General features: G+C 41.7%; 1 protein-coding gene and 1 long non-coding RNA gene across 4 annotated transcripts; both read right to left on the reverse strand.

The window, feature by feature from the left end:
• Nucleotides 1-360: 360 nt before the first annotated feature.
• LOC112660370 (cofilin-1-like) lies at nucleotides 361-768 on the reverse strand. The gene has a single exon (XM_035713682.2). It carries the CDS (start codon nucleotides 766-768, stop codon nucleotides 361-363), a length of 408 nt encoding a protein of 135 aa, XP_035569575.1.
• Nucleotides 769-15,035: 14,267 nt separating this feature from the next.
• On the reverse strand, nucleotides 15,036-16,124 carry LOC112660544 (uncharacterized). 3 transcript variants are annotated; one of them, XR_004813988.2, is made up of 3 exons: nucleotides 15,741-16,124; nucleotides 15,575-15,631; nucleotides 15,036-15,193 (listed from the first exon to the last, which is right to left on the reverse strand). It is a non-coding gene; the product is annotated as an uncharacterized LOC112660544 (long non-coding RNA). The 3 variants fall into 3 exon arrangements; XR_003137042.3 differs by lacking the exon at nucleotides 15,036-15,193 and having other exon boundaries at nucleotides 15,533-15,631; nucleotides 15,962-16,124; XR_007407539.1 differs by lacking the exon at nucleotides 15,036-15,193 and having other exon boundaries at nucleotides 15,533-15,631.
• Nucleotides 16,125-20,717: the final 4,593 nt, after the last annotated feature.

Raw genomic sequence — 20,717 nt, forward strand, 5'->3', positions numbered from 1 at the left:
TGTCATTAAAAAATACAGGTCCCCCCAAACTGGGGTGCCTGGGGGGAACTTGATCTGCTTCAACCCAAGAGGAATCAGAAGATCAAAAGCGTTTTGGGAAAGCCAGAACCGTCAGGGATAGAGAGAGGAAGAAGGCCCAGGGGATGAGGGGGCTGTTTGGCAACTGGGGTGAAGAGATTGCCCTCCCCTTGCTGGGATCCCCCCAGCCCCTCCAGTCTAAGCAGGAAGGGGGCAGCTGCAACCCCCATGGGCAGGTCTGGAGGGGGCTCACAAAGGCTTGCCCTCCAGAGAGATGATGGCACTGCCCCCCAGTTTCTCTGCCAGGGTGCAGTGGACCTTGACCTCCTCATAGCAGATTGCTTAAAATTCATGCATGATCCAGGTCCTCTTTTTCTTGATGGCATCCTTGGATCTGGCATAAATCATTTTGCTCTTAAGGAGTGCAGACTCAGGTGCCCAGAAGATAAACACCAGGTCCTCCTTCTTGCTCTCCTTGGTCTCATAGGTTGCATCATAGAGGGCATAGCGGCAGTCCTTGTCTGGTAGCATCTTGACAAAGGTGGCGTAGAGGTCGTCTACAGTCCGGCCCACATCACCTACCAGGATCTCCTTGCCCTCCTCGAGGATGATGTCCTTCTTGTCTTCGCTCAGGCAGAAAAGTACTGCCTTCTTACGCTTCTTCACCTCCTCTGGTGTTGAGGACTTAGGCACCTTCATGTCATTGAACATTTTGATGACACCGTCAGAAACCACCACGCCAGAGGCCATGTTTCTGGAAGTGAAAGGGAGGTAGCAAAAAGGGTCAGAAGAGATGAGAGCCACTGCAGCTGCTGCCAGGATCCGACTGAATCTATTTTTAATTTTTTGAGGAATCTCCACACTGATTTCCGGAGTGGCTGCACCAGTTTGCATTCCCACCAACAGTGCAAGAGGGTTTCCCTTTCGCCAACACCTGTTTGTTATATTTTTGATTTTAGCTATTCTGACAGATGTGAGGTGATATATCACTGTACTTTTTTTCTTTAAATTTATTTATGATAGTCACACAGAGAGAGAGAGAGAGAGAGAGGCAGAGACACAGGCAGAGGGAGAAGCAGGCTTCATGCACCGGGAGCCCGATGTGGGATTCGATCCCGGGTCTCCAGGATCGCGCCCTGGGCCAAAGGCAGGCGCTAAACCGCTGTGCCACCCAGGGATCCCTATCACTGTACTTTTTTCTTTTTTTCACTGTACTTTTGATTTGTATTTCCATAAAGATCACTGATGTTTAACATCTTTTCATGTGCCTGTTGGCCATATGGATGTCTTCTTTGAAGAAATGTCTGTTCATGTTTTCTGCCCATTTTTAAAATTGGATTATTTGTTTCTTGGGTGTGGATTTGTATCAGTTCTTTATATACTTTGGATACTAACCCTTTATCAGAGATGTCATTGGCAAGTATCTTCTCCCATTCTGTAGGTTGCCTTTTAGTTTTGTTGATTGTTTTCTTTGCTGTGGAGAAGCTTTTCATTTTAAAGTAGTTCTATTAGTTTATTTTTCCTTTTATTTCCCTTCCCTCAAGAAACAGATCTAGAAAAATGTTACTATGGCTGATGTCAGAGAAGTTATGCCTGTGTGCTTTTCTAGGATTTTTATGGTTTTGGGTTTCACATTTAGGTCTTTAATCCATTTTGAGTTTGTTTTTGTGTGTGGTGTAAGAACATGGTCCAATGTCTTTCTTTTATATGTGGCTGTCCAGTTTTCCTAGCACCATTTGTTGAAGGAACAGTCTTTTTCTCATTCTGTATTCATTCCTTATTTGTCAAAGATTATTGACCATGCAGTTGTGGGTCCATCTCTGGGTTTTCTATTCTCTTCCATTGATCTGTGTGTCTGTTTTTGTGTCAGTATCATAGTCTTGATCACTACAGCTTTGTAATATAGCTTGAAGTCTGGAATTCTGAGGAGTCCAGTTTTGCTTTTTTTTTTTTTTTCCTCAGGATTGCTTTGGCTATTTGGGATCTTCTGTGGTCCCATACAAATTTGAGGATTGTTTGTTCTAGTTCTGTGAAAAATGTTGTTGGTATTTGGAGAGGGATTACATTGAATGTGTAGATTGCTTTGGGTGATGTAGACATTTTAGCAATATTTGTTCTTCCAATCTATGATCATGGAATGTCTTTGTGTCATTTCACTTTCTTTCACCAATATTTTATAGGTTTCAGAGTACAGGTGTTTCACCTCTTTGGCTAAGTTTATTCCTAGGTGCATTATTTTTGGTGCAGTTATAAATGGGATTGTTTTCTTAATTTCTCTTTCTGCTGTTTTGTTATTAGTTTATAGAAATGCAATAGATTTCTGTACATTGGTTTTGTGTCCTGAGACTTTACTGAATTCATTTATCAGTTCTAGTAGTTTTTTGGTGGGGTCTGTGGGGTTTTCTATATATAGTATCATGTCATCTGCAAATAATGAGAGTTTAACTTCTTCCTTACCAATTCGAATGCCTTTTATTTCTTTTTCTTATCTGATCACTGTGGCTAGAACTTCCAGTACTATGGTGAATAAAAGTGGTGAGAGTGGACATCCTTGTCTTGTTCCTGACCATAGGGAACAAGCTTTCAGTTTTCCCTCATTGAATATGATGCTGGCTGTGGTTTTTCACATAAGGCTTTTATTATGTTGATATGTGAATGATTCTTTAAATGTAACATTGGATTCGGCTTGCTAGTATTTTGTTTATCAGAGAATTGACCTATAGTTCACTTTTTGATGCTGTCTTTATCTGGTTTGGTATCAGGGTAATGCTGGCCTCATAGAGTGAATTGGATGTTTTCCTTCCTTTTCTATTTTTCAGGATTATTTTGAGAAGAAGAAGAGTTGTTACCTCTTCTTTAAATGTTTGATAGAATTCCCCTGTGGAGCCATTTGGTCCTGGACTTTTGTTTGTTGGGAGATTTTTGATTATTGATTCCATTTCCTTGCTGATTATCAGTCTGTTCAAATTTCCCATCTCTCCCTTACTCAGTTTTGGTAGTTTGTATGTTTCTAGGAATGTATCCATTTCTTCCAGGTTGTCCAATTTGTTGGCATATACTTTTTCATAATATTGTCACAATTGGTTGTATTTCTGCGGGGTTGGTTGTTATTCCTCCTCTCTTGTTTGTGATTTTGTTTATTTGAGTCCTTTCTCTTTTTTTCTTGAGTCTAGCTAGAGGTTTATCAATTTTGTTGATTTTTTTTTTTTTTCAGAGAACTGGCTCCTGGTTTCATTGATCTGTTCTATTGCTTTTTAAGTTTCTATATTATTTATTTCTGCTCTAATCTTTATCATTTCTTTCCTTCTGCTGGTTTTGGATTCTGTCTGTTGTTCTTTTTCTAGCTCCTTTAGGTATAAGGTTAGGTATAAGGCTTATTTGAGATTTTTCTTGCTCCTCAAGGTAAATAGGGCCACAACATTTTGCTACTCTTTCTATAGAGGAAGAATCTATTTCCTGACCTCTGAATGAGGCCTGGCCTTGCCACTGGCCTTGCCCAGTGCAACACAGCAGAAGGGACATTGCAGACTTTGGAAGCTCGGCCTTATGGGGCAGTGCAGCTTCTGCGTTGGCCCTCCTGGAAGCTGCCCTGAGCCCACTAGGTCAGGAAGCTGGTCTAGGCTCCTGCAGGAAGAGAGGCCACACAGAGGGCCACCAAAGTGCCAAGCCAAACACCCCTGCACAGCTCCTTGTCCCGTGAATGAGCACACCCTGGGACTCTCCAGCCCAGGGGAACTTCCAGCTGAAATAAATAAGAACTGCCTAGCCAACTTAGAGAATTGTGAGAAACAATACGTCGTTGTTGCTTTGTCATCAAGTTTTGGGATGGTTTGTTAATGTAGCAAAGGCTGCCCCAAATGGTCCACAGTATAGACTGGTTGAATTGAATAATAGTAGAGGTGAGCACAGTCCTGTGGAAAATAGAGCCTGTGCTTTTAAACCCAAGCTGCTAATATCATTATTGTCCACACTGATTGGTTCTCATAAGAAAATAAAGTAACACAATGGAATAATCATTATTGGTTGATGGCTTCTTATTTCCCTCTCTCCTGGGAGAAAGACCACAGTCAGGTGGAAAGCTTCGACAGGCCAAAGGAACAGTAACTTTCTTTGTGCACAAACCTTTAAAATCTCTATCTTTTCATGTCTGCAGTAACTGCATCGCCTCATTTGGCCACCTGGGATGGTGCCACAACTCCTATTAATATTGCCGTACGTGGCAGCATTGCGCTCCAGTGCCACGCTCTCGGCTGCCTGTGTGGGGCACAGAGCCTATTTTTAGTGTTTTACATCTATAATTATGTATGTTTCACTGCCTCTCAAATGCATATTTGTTCTGGGGAGAGGTTACGGTTATGTAATCTAGGTTATTTTTGATAGGGCAAATGTGTTATACCAACCTGCTAAGTCTCTTTCAACCAGAGAAAAATGTCCAGCTGTTTCTCCCTCACTCAGACTCCCATGGAATCAGGGGTGAATTTAAAAATATTGAAGTCCTAATAAATCAGAATAAAACCAGCCATTACATCAACTGATATGTATGAGGTGGATATTAGTCTCGCTTGTAAGGACTAGTTCAGTCTATGACTCAATTTGTGATTTTTACAAACTAAAGTTCCCTTCAAGGAAACTAATCTACTGGGAATAATGCTGGTCTTAACAGGATGATATCAACCTTGCTGACTGCTTGGATCAATTTCCCAAGGTGTCACGCATTTGGCTAAAACGTTTCCCCAATGGTGGTTTCTAACCCAAAAGGAAGGACCAGCAAAGCCAAGGCTAAGTGGGTGGGCCCCAGGGAGGGAGATCTGGAGCCAGGACTCACAGATGGAGCAGGTGACCTGGGGGGCGGGCACCACTGCGGCAGACCAGAAGGAGTCTAGGCAGCACCCCCAGAGCTTGGAGCTGCAGATGTCTACGCAGGTAGATGGGTGGAGGTTAAGGTATCAAAGCAGCTGGAAGCAAGAAGCAAGCAGCTATGGATAATCAGGCCAGCAAAATATACCCCCCAAAAGTTAATTTTGCTTGGGCAAATGCATATCATTTTAAAAATGATTTATTTATTTACTTAAAATTATAATTAACATACTATGTCATATTAGTTTCTTTTTTGGGGGGGGTACAGTATACTTTATTGATAGTAATGACAAGGTAGTGCTCCCCAAGCCCCTCCCCTTCCTTGGGGTCTGGGATGTAAATTGAAGGTCAGGAGATTCTCAGTGTGTTGGGGGATTAAGTTGGGGCAGGGACTCCCCAGCAGCTGAGGGCCTCTCTCTTCCTCTTGTTCTTGCTGGGGTTGGTGGTCCAGGAGGCTCTTACTGCTTGGAGGCCATGTGGACCATGAGGTCCACCACCTGGTTGCTGTAGCCGAATTCATTGTCATACCAGGAAATGAGCTTGACAAAGTGGTCATTGAGGGTAAAGCCAGCCCCAGCATCGAAGGTGGAAGAGTGGGTGTCACTGTTGAAGTCACAGGAGACAACCTGGTCCTCAGTGTAGCCCAGGATGCCCTTGCAGGGCATCCGATGTCTGCTTCACCACCTTCTTGATGTCATCATATTTGGCAGCTTTCTCCAGGTGGCAGGTCAGATCCACAACTGACACGTTGGGGGTGGGGACACGGAAGGTCATTCCAATAAGCTTCCCGTTCAGCTCAGGGATGACTGCCCACAACCTTGGCAGCGCCAGTGGAAGCAGGGATGATGTTCTGGTCAGCCCCTCGGCTGCACGCCACAGCTTCCCAGAGGGGCTGTCCACAGTCTTCTGAGTGGCAGTGATGGCGTGGATGGTGGTCATGAAACCCTCCACGATGCCAAAGTGGTCATGGATGACTTTGGCCAGAGGAGCCAAGCAGTTGGTGGCACAGGAGGCATTGTTGACAATCTTGAGGGAGTTGTCATACTTCTCGTGGTTCACGCCCATCACAAACATGGGGGCATCAGCAGAAGGAGCAGAGATCTTGGCCCCGCCCTTCAAGTGAGCGCCAGCCTTCTCCATGGTGGTGAAGACCCCAGTGGACTCCACAACATACTCAGCACCAGCATCACCCCATTTGATGTTGGCGGGATTTCACTCCTGGAAGATGGAGATGGACTTCCCATTGATGACAGGTTTCCTGTTCTCAGCCTTGACAGTGCCGTGGAATTTGCCGTGGGTAGAATCATACTGGAACGTGTACACCATGTAGTTGAGGTCAATGAAGGGGTCATTGATAGCGACAATATCCACTTTGCCAGAGTCAAAGGCAGCCCTAATGACCAGGCTCCCAATACGGCCAAATCCGTTCACTCCGACCTTCACCATCATGTCTCAAGGACGCGGCTGGCACTGCACCAGTAGATGCGACTGGCTGTTGAATGGGGAGGAGCAGAGAGCATGTCATATTAGTTTCACGTGTATATTCAACAATTCTATATTGTATTGTGTTCCCCGTGGTAAGTGTGCTCTTAATCATCATCCCTTATTTCACTCATCACTCTCCCACCTCCCTCTGGCAACCAACAGTTTGTTCTCTGTAGCTAAGAATCTGTTTTTTTGTTTTTCATTTATTTGTTTTATTTCTTAAATTTCACATATGAGTAAAATTGTATGGTATTTGTCTTTCTCGGACTGACTAATTTCACTTAGGCTTATACCCTCTAGATCCATCTATGTTGTTGCAAATGGCAAGATTTAGTTCTTTTTTGATGGCTGAGTAATATTCCGTTGTATATATATTTCACATTTTCTTTATCCATTCATCAATTGGTGGGCGCTTGGGTTGCTTCCATATCTTGGCTATTGTAAGTAATGCTGCTGTAAACACAGGCATGCATATATCTTTTTGAATCATTGTCTTTGTTTTCTTTGGGTAAAATACCTAGTAGTGCAATTGCCGGATTGTAGGGTTGTTCTAGTTTTAATTTTTTGAAGAACCTCCATATTATTTCCAGAGAGGCTGTACCAGTTTGCATTCTCAACAACAGTGCATGAGTGTTCCTTTTTCTCCACATCCTCGCCAACACCTGTTATTTCTTGTGTAAGATACACCATCTTTTACTCGCTCACTCATTCAACAAACATTGACAAAATATGCACCGTGAACCAGATACTATCTTAGTTACTGAGGAAACATAAAAATTGCCCTAAGCATCCACCTTAACTTAAAAGGTATCTTTTTTCCCAGTGTATCAAAATATTTCTCAGTTTTCTTAGAAAATGGAAGAAAGGAAGAAAGTTCATCATCTGGATTCCCATCTCTTAGGGAGAATTCTTGTTAATATCTCATATATATCTTTCTTACTGTTTGTATATAATATTTTTTTCCCTAAGTTTGTTTAGGTAATCTCTACACCCAACCTGGGACTTGGGCTCATGACTCCAAGATGAAGAGCTGCACACTCTTCCTACTGAGCCAGCCAAATGCCCCTATAATAAATATTTTTTTAATCTCAGAATTGAGATCACATCTTATAAACTCTTTTTTCTACTTGGTATTATATTGTGAGAAGTTTCCTATTCCTCCAATATCCTTTATGAATATGACTTTTAATGGATGTAGAGAATTCTGTCTCAGGAACATGCAGTATATCACCTAACCAGCCTCCAGTTGCTGGTCAAAAATGTTGTCTCCAAATAAAGAATTTTCCATCCCCCTTACTTGTCATTTAAATGCCATGAAAAAATGCCACCTACGGCTTTCAGGAAAAAATGAAAAGCATCTAAATAAAGAGTGGAGGTCTCTCCCATTTGAGAATTGCATCAGGGGAAATTATAGAATTAGAGCAAATAACCTTCAATTTGCTCTAATTTGTACAAAATTTTTCAAACTTCTGTACTTCTGATACATTATTTTCACTATTATTGCTTGCAGAATGATAATCACCAGTGTCAGCAAGGGCGGAGAGAAAGGAACACTTATATATTTCTGGTGAGATTCAAACTTCCATTGTGTTGAAAGATTTAAAAATACTCAGATCCAGCATTTTACCTTCTAAGAATTTATGTTAAGGAATTAGTATTAGAGATGTGTCCAAAGATTTATGAAAAACAATATTTATATCAGCATTATTTTTGTGCCTCATACACAGTAACTTCTAAAAATGGAAGCTATAATTACTAGTATTACCATCAATTCCTTTTCCAGCCCCATCTGGCTTTTAGAATAAGAATATTATAATTAATATATTTTTACATTGTATGTCATCTCTTTCCAGAATTATTTTTTTGACACTTACATTGTTTTATAATCATGTTAACTGCAATTATTGAGAAATTAACTTTAAGTTTTTTGGTTCTCTGCTTGGCAATCTTTCTTTTATACTGCTTTTCCTTCTATCTGAATTATTTATTTCGCTTCCTTTTTCAGCCACCTGGAGTATTTCTTTGATCATTTTTTTTTTTCAACAAAGTAATAGCCATGGCATATGTTCTGAGTCCTTCCATGTAAGATTTCCAAATATACAAATGGCAGCATAGCTACATATACAATTCTTAGTTCCCAGTCTCCTTCCTCCAAAAGTCTTCCCATTTTGAAACATTTTATCCTAGAATTTGCTAAGAAGTTTGGCCTAATGCAACTTTTCCCTCCCTTTTTTTGAGGGAATTTGGGATTTTTTTTCCTCCAGAGGACTAAATCTTTATAGGATTTAAAAAAAATTGTATCCTTGGGATCCCTGGGTGGCGCAGTGGTTTAGCGCCTGCCTTTGGCCCAGGGCGCGATCCTGGAGACCCGGGATCGAATCCCACGTCAGGCTCCCGGTGCATGGAGCCTGCTTCTCCCTCTGCCTGTGTCTCTGCCTCTCTCTCTCTCTCTGTGACTATCATAAATAAATAAAAATTAAAAAAAAAAAAAAAAAAAAAAAAGGAAAAAAAAAAAAAAAAAAAAAAAAAAAAAATTGTATCCTTGAAATTCAAATATCTTACCCACATGTGTCCCAAAGAACTCTTATAGGGTCAACAAACCTTTTCGTAAAGGGCCATGGAGCTTTGTGGGCCTCGGTGATTCCATTCTGCTATTGTAGCCCAAACACAGCCATGGAGGATACAGTAACGAGCAAGTACGGCTGTGTTCAAATAAAACTTTATTTACAAAACTGGTTGAATGGCCCACAGAATGTATTTTGCCTTTAGATTCTAAAGGCACAAGTCTTTCTTCAGCTCAGAAGAATTCTCCATCAAATTATTAATGAAGTTTTTCTCCCTCATTTGTTATCACCATTTCAAATCTCCCCTACATGGATATTTGGTCCCCAGCATCGAGTTTCTTCCCTCTCCCTTTCTTTGCCTCTCTCTCTCTCTCTTTTCTCATTATCTCCATTTGTTTTCTCTTTTTCATTGATTTCGGGGAGAGTTCCTTGAGTTCATTTCCTAACTCACAGATCCAGTTTTCTGCTCTATTAAATCTGTTCTTCATTGCCTTCATGGCTTTAGCAAGTTTCCAGGATTGTTTTTCACTGGGGAGCTATCTCTCTGAATTTCAGGCTTTTCCATGAAAAGAAACAAAATCTAAGCTTATGGGGAAATACTCCAATCAGAGATTTTTTTCCCCCTTATTTCATGGTACAGTTTTACATGGGGAAATTTTTTAGCACATTTTCTTTGATTTCTCAGAATGAGCTCCATTTTGTAAATCACAGAAACTTTACACATGCTTGTTAAATTTTATCATATACACTCACAGAGAGAAAACCTGTTTACCCACCACTGCAAATTGAAGTTCTGTGAGAATCTTTCTTTAAATATACTACTCACAGAGGGAAAAAGAACTTCATTTTCCATCCTACAGTTTTATTTTTTAGTTTGGGAATTCAACTGACTGTAAGAAGCAGGATGTGAATTCCTGGGGAGGGTGAATGGGCAGCCCAGGGTTTGCCAGTTTGCTGGTGCGGGCATGGGACTTCAGTGTCTGAAGCCACCTGTGGGGCTGATATGTACTCTTATGGCTTCGTCCTCTCCCCAGTTACACTCACCTCTGTCTTTCAGGTAATAGCTCCACTTGGTCTCATTAGACAGAGAGGTTTACTGCTGCCCCAAGCACTATTCTGTTGTGACTATAATAATAGCCCTAAATGAGGGCACCAAATTCATTCCCTCAATGGCACAGTCATTCTCATTGTGAGTCTCCTCAGCAATACCTTTTTTTTTTGCTTTGCTCACAATTCATGCTGTGGGAAAGGCCGGGTATTGGTAGTACTGTTGGCTATTTCCCACTTTCCAAAGTCCTTGAATATGTCCCATACCAACTGCTCTGTTGGCCAGCTTAATAAAGAGCAAGACTCCAAGTTTGAGGGGGGGGGTTTCAGACTCCTGGGGATTTATTCTTCCTCTGACTGGACCCTCCCCACCCACTGGACTGTGAGCTTCCTAATTCTTTACTTCAACCACTTCTTTCTCCCTTATATCTTTTAAAAAATCCTCCAAGATTCTAGTTCCATCATGGCCTATTCTCAAACATTGATCCGCCTTCCTCCCTTCCTTCCTTATTCCTTCTTCCTTCTTCCTTCCTTCCTTCCCTTTTAAATTTTGGTCCTAATGAGGTTTTGAGAGGAAGGTGAGTTAAAAAGATAAGCCAAAGAGCTACCTAGAAATGGAAGCCACAGTTTGTTCTTGATTCCCTCTAACTAATTGAATTAATGATCTTAGAAATTTTTCTTGCTTCTTGCAATAAGTCAACTTTCTTGGAAGGTATCTGTAGTCCCTCTTTCATTGAACAGTTCTGTCCTCTCACAGGGCCTCTGATTTTTCTTTGCTTCTCTGTGTCACAAGGAGTTCTGTGGGAGATTGTATGGGTTCCTGTCTGAGTCATTCAGGCTGGGGTGATAGGACAATGGGATGGATTAAACACAATGAAGTTTTATTTTGCTGATTCAAAGGTCCAAAAGCTGAAGGGAGAGGGAGCTAGATATGGATAAGGTAAGGGAGTTGGAGTTGGAGGTAGTCACAGCCGGAAGCCCCAGATCTTTGCTCAAGAGTCCCTTTTTTTGTGTATGTTTTGTCTTTTATTGCAAGTGACACAGAATCCAACTCAGACTGGGCTAAGTGAGGAACAGAAATCAAAGGGCCAATCTGGTTTCAAGTGAAATTGGATTCAGAGCATAAACTCTGAGACTTGAGAATAAAGTCTGTTCTTGAGAATAAACTCTGTTCTTGAGAATCCAGTTTCTTTCTATTACTTAGATTTGCCTTCAGCCATCACCTTCATTTTCAATGTAGCCCTTGGAACTTCTGTGTGGTAAAGTGGCTACCACAGCCCTGGCCACTTGGAAGGCATAAAATGTAAATTTTTTGTAGGCCATTTCCTGCTTTGCATTGTGTTGTCACTAAGCTTTTTTTTGTAACAGCTTTATTGAGATGCAATTCACATATCATACAATCTGCCCATTTGAAGTATACATTTCAATGGTACCAGTATATTCACAGAATTGTGTAACCACCAGTCATTTTAGAACATATTTTCATCATCTCAAAAAAAACCCCATATCCATTAGCAGTCATTCCTCACTCCTCACCTAGCTCCCAGATCTAGGCAATTACTAACATATTTTCTGTCAACAGATTGGCCCATGCTGGACATTTCCTATAAATGGAATTATATATCACGTGTGGTCCTCTATAACAGGCTTCTTTTGTCTAGCACATATTTTCATCCATGCGGTAGCATGTATCAGAACTTCATTCCTTTTTATGACTGAATAACATTTCATTGTATGGATGTACCACACTTTGTTTATACATTCATTGGCTGGTGGACATTGGTTTCTTTCCACGTTTTGGCTATTATAATGCTACTCTAAACATTTGTGGACATTGTGCAGACATTTGGTTTCATTTCTCTTAGGTATATATTTAGGAGTGAAATTGCTGGGTTGTATGGTAACTCTATATTTAAGCTCCAGAGGAACTGCCAGACTTCTTTTCCAAAGAAGCTGCACCATTTTACAATCCCACCAGCATTGTGGGAGCATTCCAATTTCTCCACATCCTTGGCAATCTTGGTTAGTATTTATCTCTTTGGTCACAGCCATCCCAGTGGTGTGAAGCGGTATCTCATTGTGTACACCCACCAAACTTCTGAGAGCCATTCTGATTAGACTACCCTGGGTGGTGTGGCCATTCCTGAACTAATCACTGTGATCCATTTGGTGCTGTATTGGCCAGACCTAGATTATGAACTCTACCTCGGAAATCTGCCCAGACCAGGTGGACTCAGAAAAAAAGAAGGATTGATCCCAAGGTTTTGTTTTTGTTTTGTTTTTAAAGGTTTTATTTATTCATTTAACAGGGAGAAAGGGAGTTAACAGAGAGAAAGGGAGCACAAACAAGGGGAGTGACAGGCAGAGGGAGAGGGAGAAGAAGAAATAGGCTCCCCTCTGAGCATCCTCTCTGGGCTACTTCAACAATCCAGTACATACGGAGCCCTTGGGTGGTTACCACAGTGTTTTCATTTGCAAGTTGGAAGAAAAACTCTTCCAAAAAATCTGCAAGTCCCCTTTCCACTGTAAATGTCAGGATCCCACATATTATCTGATCATAGGGTCTACAGCAGGTAAGCACGGCCTCATATTTTCCATCCTGATTTCTCTGTCTTTGTCTCTCTGCACACCACTCCCTAGCCCATGTCATTTGGTCACCTCCAAAGGGCACCCTGTTCCTGGATCCTGGAAAACTGTCTGGGCTCTAGGAATAGCTATTTATTTCAACTCTAGCTGAGTCTTGGATCCTGTAGTCCTGCAGGTGGAGGTCTGAGCAGTGGGTCCCTGGCATGCTGAGTGTCCAACTTGAGAAATAAAAGGCCAGGCTGCAGGATGGATAAACAAACTCATACATTTGCTACCAAAAAAAAAAAAAAAGGGAAAGAAAGAATGAAAAGATATTGATTATGTGGCATTGAAGTGCCTGGGGCTTTAACAGGCATTCAAAATTGGATGCGTTGCTCAAGATCAATAGGAGGTTTTATGCTTCTGACCTTAAAAAGTATAGCACCATGTAATTTCAACACAGACAGCTATAAGTAGATCTCCTAACATCTGGCATGTTCTCCTCAGGTACTTCTGAAACATGCATGCACATCTCTGGGGCCATTTTCCTTCTTTGCCAGCGGATAACAGTGAACAAATATAAGGATCTTTGAGAATGTAGAATCAATTCTTCCTGGTCTGGTTACCTTAAATGATACCCTCACGAAGCAATGGTGAACCCCGGATGGGCAGCTCATAAAAGGAGGAAGGTAGGGTGGGGTTTGGAGGTTGGAAACAAATAAGAGAAGGGTTTTGGAGTGCCCACATTGAGTCTGGGGCTGTTGTGAGTGAGCATGGGTTCTCCTCTGTCTCTGTCACAGCCCCATGGGATGGGAGGAGACCAGGTTACAGAGGAAGAAAAAGTCAGTTGTTTCCCTAATTGAATAGGAGTATGGCTACAGCCAGAGGGATGGACCACATGGTTTCCTTTTTTTTTTTTTTTTTTTAGTTTTTATTTATTTATGATAGTCACACACACAGAGAGAGAGAGAGAGAGAGGCAGAGACATAAGCAGAGGGAGAAGCAGGCTCCATGCACCGGGAGCCCGACGTGGGATTTGATCCCAGGTCTCCAGAATCGCGCCCTGGGCCAAAGGCAGGCGCCAAACCGCTGCGCCACCCAGGGATCCCAGACCACATGGTTTCTAAGGGGATGTTATTGCCCAAGATTTCCTATCCATGTGTACACACACACACCACTTCTCCCTAGCATAGGATAAAGTAGAAGCAGAAGAGTATCACCTTTATGGTTAGGGGTCCTGACAGCCTGAAGTTCAATCTCAGCTCTGCCAGTTACTAGCTGTGACTTGAAACCAGTTACCTACCTTGATGATGCCTTGGCTTCTGCGTATGTAAAATAGGGATAATGATAATAATTAATAATAATATCTATGTGTTAAGTTTCTAGGAAGACTAAAAGAGTTAATATAGGTAATTTTAGCATGTAGCAAACATTCAAAAAATGTTACGTGAAGTTAGCTACTAGCAGACAAAAGGCCTAGCAAAGAATGTGGCTGTCACGGGTTGCCCAGGTGTATATGTATAAATTGATTTCTACAGAGATTCTGATTCAGTTTGGCTGAGGAGGGCCAGAACCCGGCCTAATGTCCCAGACACATGCACATAATGCAAAGCTTGCGGCCAGCCTCCCAGGCAGTGGATTCCTACCTGTTGCCCCATCTCAGGCAGTGTCTCTTGGGGTCCCCACCAGAGCACTCTGACTGGGTGAGTCTGCAGCACTTCTCAGTGCTCTGGCTCCCACAACCCCCGCCCCCACCTCAGGGACACTCTTCCCCCCCTCTATACCTTCTTTGTTTACAGGCACATGTGTATTTGTTGGGCAGAGTTGTACAGAGTTCTTTCCCTTAATTTTGTGGCAGGATAAGACGGCTAATCTGTTTTGACATGCTATCTAAACGGCCCTCAGATCAGTATACGGAAGAAGTCATCCAGAAGTCATGTCTTTTATACACATGTACTGGTGTGTACAAGAGAAAGAGTTATATTGGCTGTGAGGGGTTGAATAATAATGGCCGTTATTATGGCGAATTCAAGGTCCTCACATTCACGCCACATATCAAATCCTCTTTCAATGAGACCAGTTCCATCAGCTGTCAGATTCTATTAAATATATCCCTCAGACCTACTGACCAGCTGACAGGAGAGAAACTCAAAACCATACACCCACCATTAGCATCATAAAATGTGAAATCAGCTGGAAGGAATGATAACAGAACTGAAAACAGAAGAGATGAAAATCTGTAATGCCCTTGTGTGCTTCTAAATAGAAACCCCAAGAGTTACAAACACACCCATAAAATACTGAGGTAAAAAAAACAAAAAACCCAAAAAACCCCACAAAACCAAAACAAAACAGAGGTCGTCCTGTTGTATGCTTCATAACATATAATGGTTCTTTTACCTTTTGTTAATGAGAGATTTGCATAAATGTTTCATGAGGTTAATACAATGCATAAACCGAAACATTTATTAGGCAACATCTGTGCTGTTTTCCCAGATAATGCAGTGTTTCTTCCAAGTCAATGAAATATAACCTATCATAAGGTTAGGTTGTTAAAATACTTGTGCAAGGGCTGTGATCATATTTTACACGTTTACAAATGCTCCAGTCCTCCCAGGGAATTTCTGAATCAGGCAAGAGTGGGTGATGGCTGGCACCTAAGGAGAAAGTGGAGAGGTTCTCTTGGAGGCAGAGCATCGGTCATTCAAGGAGATGGACTTTGTAAAGACAAGAATAAAATGTCTGTGTGTTGACTAGATCTGCTTCACCATTTCTTTAGTCTAACTTCAAGTTTGGATATATTTATTTATTTATTTAGCTGAAATATTCACTTAATTCTCTGCAGGGGTGGGGAGGGGTGGGAATTAGATCTGTACTTAAAATCTTCTAAGAATCCAAGAATCGGTCATAATGCCCAATGGCTTTGTGCAGCTACAATCCTATCATGAGATTGGTTCCATATGGGGGTCTTTAAAGCAAAAAACAAAAAAAAAAAGTTATGAGACCAATAATTTTTAATGAAACTTGGCTTAGCTCACAAGCAGGTCTAGCAGATGAAACAGCAGTCCAAGCTGGAAACATGACTTTTCTTCTTCCTGGCAGGGATAAAAGAAAGCATCGTTTCAATTAAAGAAGACCCTAATGGAGATGTGTTTTGTATTATCAATTTTACGCAAGTGAGGATTAAGGCATTGTCTCTTTTACCACATGTCTCTAAGCAAGTCCTCTCTTGTTCTCACAGAAGTGTTAGGCCATTTTGAAAGTGGGACTCTACTGGATCCTGAAGTTTGAGTTTTTTTAATTCCACCCTTGAATTTTGAATTTTTGGATGGGAACTTTCAAATTTTTGTTGGAAAGTTTTAGTAGGATGTAGTATTAGTCAGTATGGGCTGCCATAACAAAATAGCCTACAGTTGGTGGCTTACACAGCAGAAATTTACTTCTCATGGTTTTGAAGACCAGGAAGTATAAGATCAAGGTGCTCCATTCCCCAGTGAGGGCTTGCTTCCTGATTTGCAGGTGGCCACCTTCTCACTGTATCCTAACATGGCCAACAGAGAGAAAGGAAGCAAGCTCTCTGGTGTCTAGTCTTATTGGGCACTTATCTCATCATGAGGGCTCCACCATTATGACCTCATGTCAACCTAATTACCTCCCAAATGCTCCATTTCCAAAGATCATCCTGTTAGGAGTCAGGACTTCCACATATGAATTTTGTAGGGGACACAATTCAATCCCTAACAATGTTCTTTGAAAGCTCCTGTCTTCCTAAAACTTTGGAAGAATTTGGGAGGCAGAAAGTCTTTAGAAAATGAGAGTGGTATTCTCTTGTGCTTTCTCTCTCTCTCTCTCTTTCTCTCTCTCTCTCTCCAGTGCCTTTGTATATCACTTTAGTGTAAGGTTTCTGAACCTTGGCACTACTGGCATTTTGGACTGGATCATTTTTGTTGTAGGGGTCTTTCCTGTACATTGTAAGATAGTTAGCAGCATTCTTGGCCTCCACCCACTAGATGCCATTAGCATCTGTCTCCCACTTGTGACAACCAAAAATGTCTCCAGACATCATCAAATATCCCTTGGAGGAAAAAATCACCCCCAGTTGAGAATACTAATTTCAGTGTTTTCTGACCTTTGAACATCAATAGGTATTTACCACCATATCTAGCTGTCTCTGTAGGATCATTTGCTTAAGAACAAAGGTGACTTTTTACTTAGAAATCATCAAATTCAGCTCATGTCTAATGGTATAGCACCATCTATGTAGGGAAATCTCACACATTAGAACACAGAGGAGGATGCTGCAGCTGAGGTCAAGAGGTTATTGGTTGTGTTCTCCTCCAAGATTTTGGTGGATTCCTGTCTCACATTTAGGTCTTTCATTCATTTTACCTGCACCCCAATGTTTATAGCCCCTGTGTCCTCAATAGCCAAACTATGGAAAGAGCCCAGATGTCCATCAACAGATGAATGAATAAAGATGTGGTATATACATACACAATGGAATATTACTCAGCCACCAAAAAGAATGAAATCTTACTATTTACATTGACATGGATGGAACTGGAGGGTATTATGCTGAGTGAAAAAAGTCAATCAGTGAAAGACAATAATCATATGATTTCACTCATACGTGGAATTCAAGAAACAAATTAGAGGATCATAGGGGAAGGGAGGGAAATAAAAGAAGGTGAAATCAGAGTGGGAGACAGACCATAAGAGACCCTTAAATATAGGGTTAAGGGTTGCTGGAGGGGGGGTGGGGGGGATGGGGTAACTGGGTTCTAGGCATTAAGGAGGGCATGTGATATAATGAGCTCTGGGTGTTACATGCAACTGATGAATTACTGAACTCTACTTCTGAAACTAACGATACACTACATATTAACTAGTTGAATTTGAATAAAATACGTTAAAAAAAAGAACACAGAGAAAGAAAGCTGTTGCAAGTAGTGGTATTACCTGTACAACCTTAGGAAAAAAGGAGCCACAGGACCTTCTCATCCATCTTCCTGCCTTCAGATGGGACAAATAGGCAAAGAGAATCCGTCTTGCTGTTATGAGTGCCAAGGTGGGGAAGGAGGATCTTCCTGTTAACCTCCCCTTGCCACTGCCTCTGACTTCACTCTGCTCTCTATTCCCTGGTGCTCTTACTGCTAACTGAAATTATCTTGTTTATTTATATGTTGACATTTGTCTTTATTTTCAATGGACTGCCTCCCTGCTAGAATATAATCCCCATTAGAGCAAAAGACATTGCTTGCCCTAAGTGGCCGTGGACCGATTTAGCCAAACTTGGGGGTCCTGGTATCACACTGCCGGGATTGAAACCCAAAACTTGCTCCTTATGAGCTTTGTTGACCTTGGCCAGTTATTTAGCTTATCCAACCCTCAGTTTCCTCCTTTGTATTTATTAATAACTGAGTTAAATAAAAAGGACTGATTTTGATCATATAGGACTAAGTGGACTAATACTTATCATATAATATGTGTTCAACAAATATAAACTCTTACTTTCACTGCTGTAATTATACCACTCAAAGTAGTTCCTGGAACAGGAAGAAACACAGTAAAGATCAGTAACATGAATGAATGAACGAACAAATGAATGAACAAATGAAATCTCTTTTGTCTATCTCTGATTTTCAATTATCCCTGTTGCAATTGGTAATTTGCTGCCTATCCAATCCTTCTTTCTATTTTCACTATAGCTGGGAAGCAAAGGCCTAATCAAATGTTTGCTTCTAAGCAAGGAATCATAGCAATCATATACAGATAAAAAGGCCCAGGCTTGGGAACAATATACTCCCATTAATTTTTCATGGTAACATCTCAAATTCTCTACAAGGACTCCATTGTTCTATGAAGCTCAACTTTGAGCTGACCCCAGAGCACTTTCCTTCCTTGTGGATTTGTGGGGGCCTGTCCATGCCCCACACCAGGCACAGGCTGGACAGGGATGATGGCAAGTGGCCTGCTTGGCATCGGAAGGAAGCATAGCTGTGAAATGGAGAGGCAAGGCTGCCGTTGCGCGTGGCATCCGCTCAGCCTCCTCCCGCATCCAAATGGTAAATCACCATTTGTAAGAAATGTGCTCAATCAGAGAAGAAAAAGAGATGTAATTATGTCGTTTATAATGAATTCTGAAGAAACAAAGAATTTAAGGAGAAAACTCTGGAGACGACCAGGAAGCCAAAGCCTCTCGGATCATCTGAGCTGCCCTGGAGAAGACGCATAGCTGATCAAACATTTGTGTTGATCACAGGGGGGCCCGCCTCGCCCCTGAGAATGTTTGCAAGGAAGCAGGAAAACTCAGGAGCCCCAGCAAACACAGGCCGACTTTTATTAAATAAATTACACGCTCCTCTCAGCTTCCACCAGCATCAATAATATCAACTTTTGGACAAACGGTTCTCTCTGGGGAACGGGTTCTGAGATTCACTCCTAATCTTCTTTCTTTGAAGTGTCCAAGGGCTTAAAGGCATGTGTCAATATCTGGGGCCTCTGGCCTTTGTGGGAGGGGGGCGGTGAGAGGGTCCTGCTGTGGAGGGGAGTGAGACCACCAGCATCCACATCCCCCCTCTCAGGCTGACTGTTTCCATGCAGCCAGTTTCCAGGGTTCTCCAGATCACCACCCGCCCACACGCGGATAAGAATTCCCAAGGGTCCGATGTCTCCTAAGGAACTGGTCTCCATGAGCCTCCAGTTGTAACATGGCAACACTCACGGGTCTTTGCTTTCAAGAATAATTAAAACAACAACAACAACAACAACAACAACAACAACAAACAGCTATCCCAGAAGGGGTCTGGGTTAGTGACCCTATACCTTAAGCTGAAATTTCTAAATATTTCTAGGAGATTGACTATAGCATCTGTTTAACCAAAAAATATGGGTTACCATTGACTACTTTAAAAATTAACAGGAGAAACAAATTCATTAATACCTTTCTAGATTCTCTTTACCAGCATTTCCCAAGCGTGTTGATAGAACGAACACTCAGAATTCAGCACTGGTGTCCTATGTCACGGGTCGTGTATGGTCACTCACAAACTTCCTCATGTGTGTTCTTCACACCGGCCCCACGAGATAGGGATTATTATTCTCATTTTATTGGCTCCAGACCCTATGTTTTTAACCTATGAGCTATTAAGTTTTTGTGGTCAAATAAGTTTGTAAAAACTCAGAGTTAACCAAGATTAACGGGTTCTATGACTATAGGAATTCTCAGCCTTTTAATCTAGTTAGCTCCATTAGAACTCTCAGAGACAGAGAATAGAATATATAGAATTTTGCCGTATTTTGCCCTGGAATGCTTATTTCCCCTGGTGCATTTCCAAAGATTATTTTTCTCCAGGAATATGAAGGTTATACTTCTAAGGAGACACAGGGTCATCACTTTGTGCATTAGGCCAAATGTCACAAGGCTGATTGTTGAATGACTTCTTTTAAAAAATAAATGATGTGTTATATTCCTACAAACCACTTACACAAAATTGTAAATATTAGAATTGAAAACTTGGAGTAGAGCCAGGCTCGTGGCATGCTGGATACCAAAAGTCATGGCAATACTTTGGCAGAACTTTTCACTGCTTTTGGAATCTGTTACCTCCTTCCTCATTTTACCCTCTAAGCAAACTGCTAACCTATGGGATCTTCTCCCATGTTTGGAAGAGGTCATGCAGACAGAAGCTCTACACTGCTGTACTACAGCAGGGGTTAGCGAATTGTAGGCTCTAAACTAAATCTGGCCTATCACTTGTTTTTGTAAATAAAGTTTTAATCTTTTTAAAAAAATTTTTATTTACTTATGATAGTCACAGAGAGAGAGAGAGAGAGAGAGAGAGAGAGAGGCAGAGACATAGGCAGAGGGAGAAGCAGGCTCCATGCACTGGGACCCCAATGTGGGATTTGATCCCAGGTCTCCAGGATCGTGCCCTGGGCCAAAGGCAGGCGCTAAACTGCTGCACCACCCAGGGATCCCAAGTTTTATTGGAACACGGCCATGCTCATACATTTATATATCTTTGGCTGCTTTTACGCAGTTGAGTAGCTGTGACAGAGATCTAATGACCCACAGAGCTTAAAATACTTATTATTTGACCCTTCACAGGAAAAGCTTGCCTACCCCTGCTCTAGAGCGACATGTTTGCAATATAGAGCCTGGTTGAAATGCAAAACGTC

This window comes from Canis lupus, chromosome 2 (genome assembly GCF_003254725.2).
Source record: "Canis lupus dingo isolate Sandy chromosome 2, ASM325472v2, whole genome shotgun sequence".
NCBI classification, from domain to species: Eukaryota; Metazoa; Chordata; class Mammalia; order Carnivora; family Canidae; genus Canis; species Canis lupus.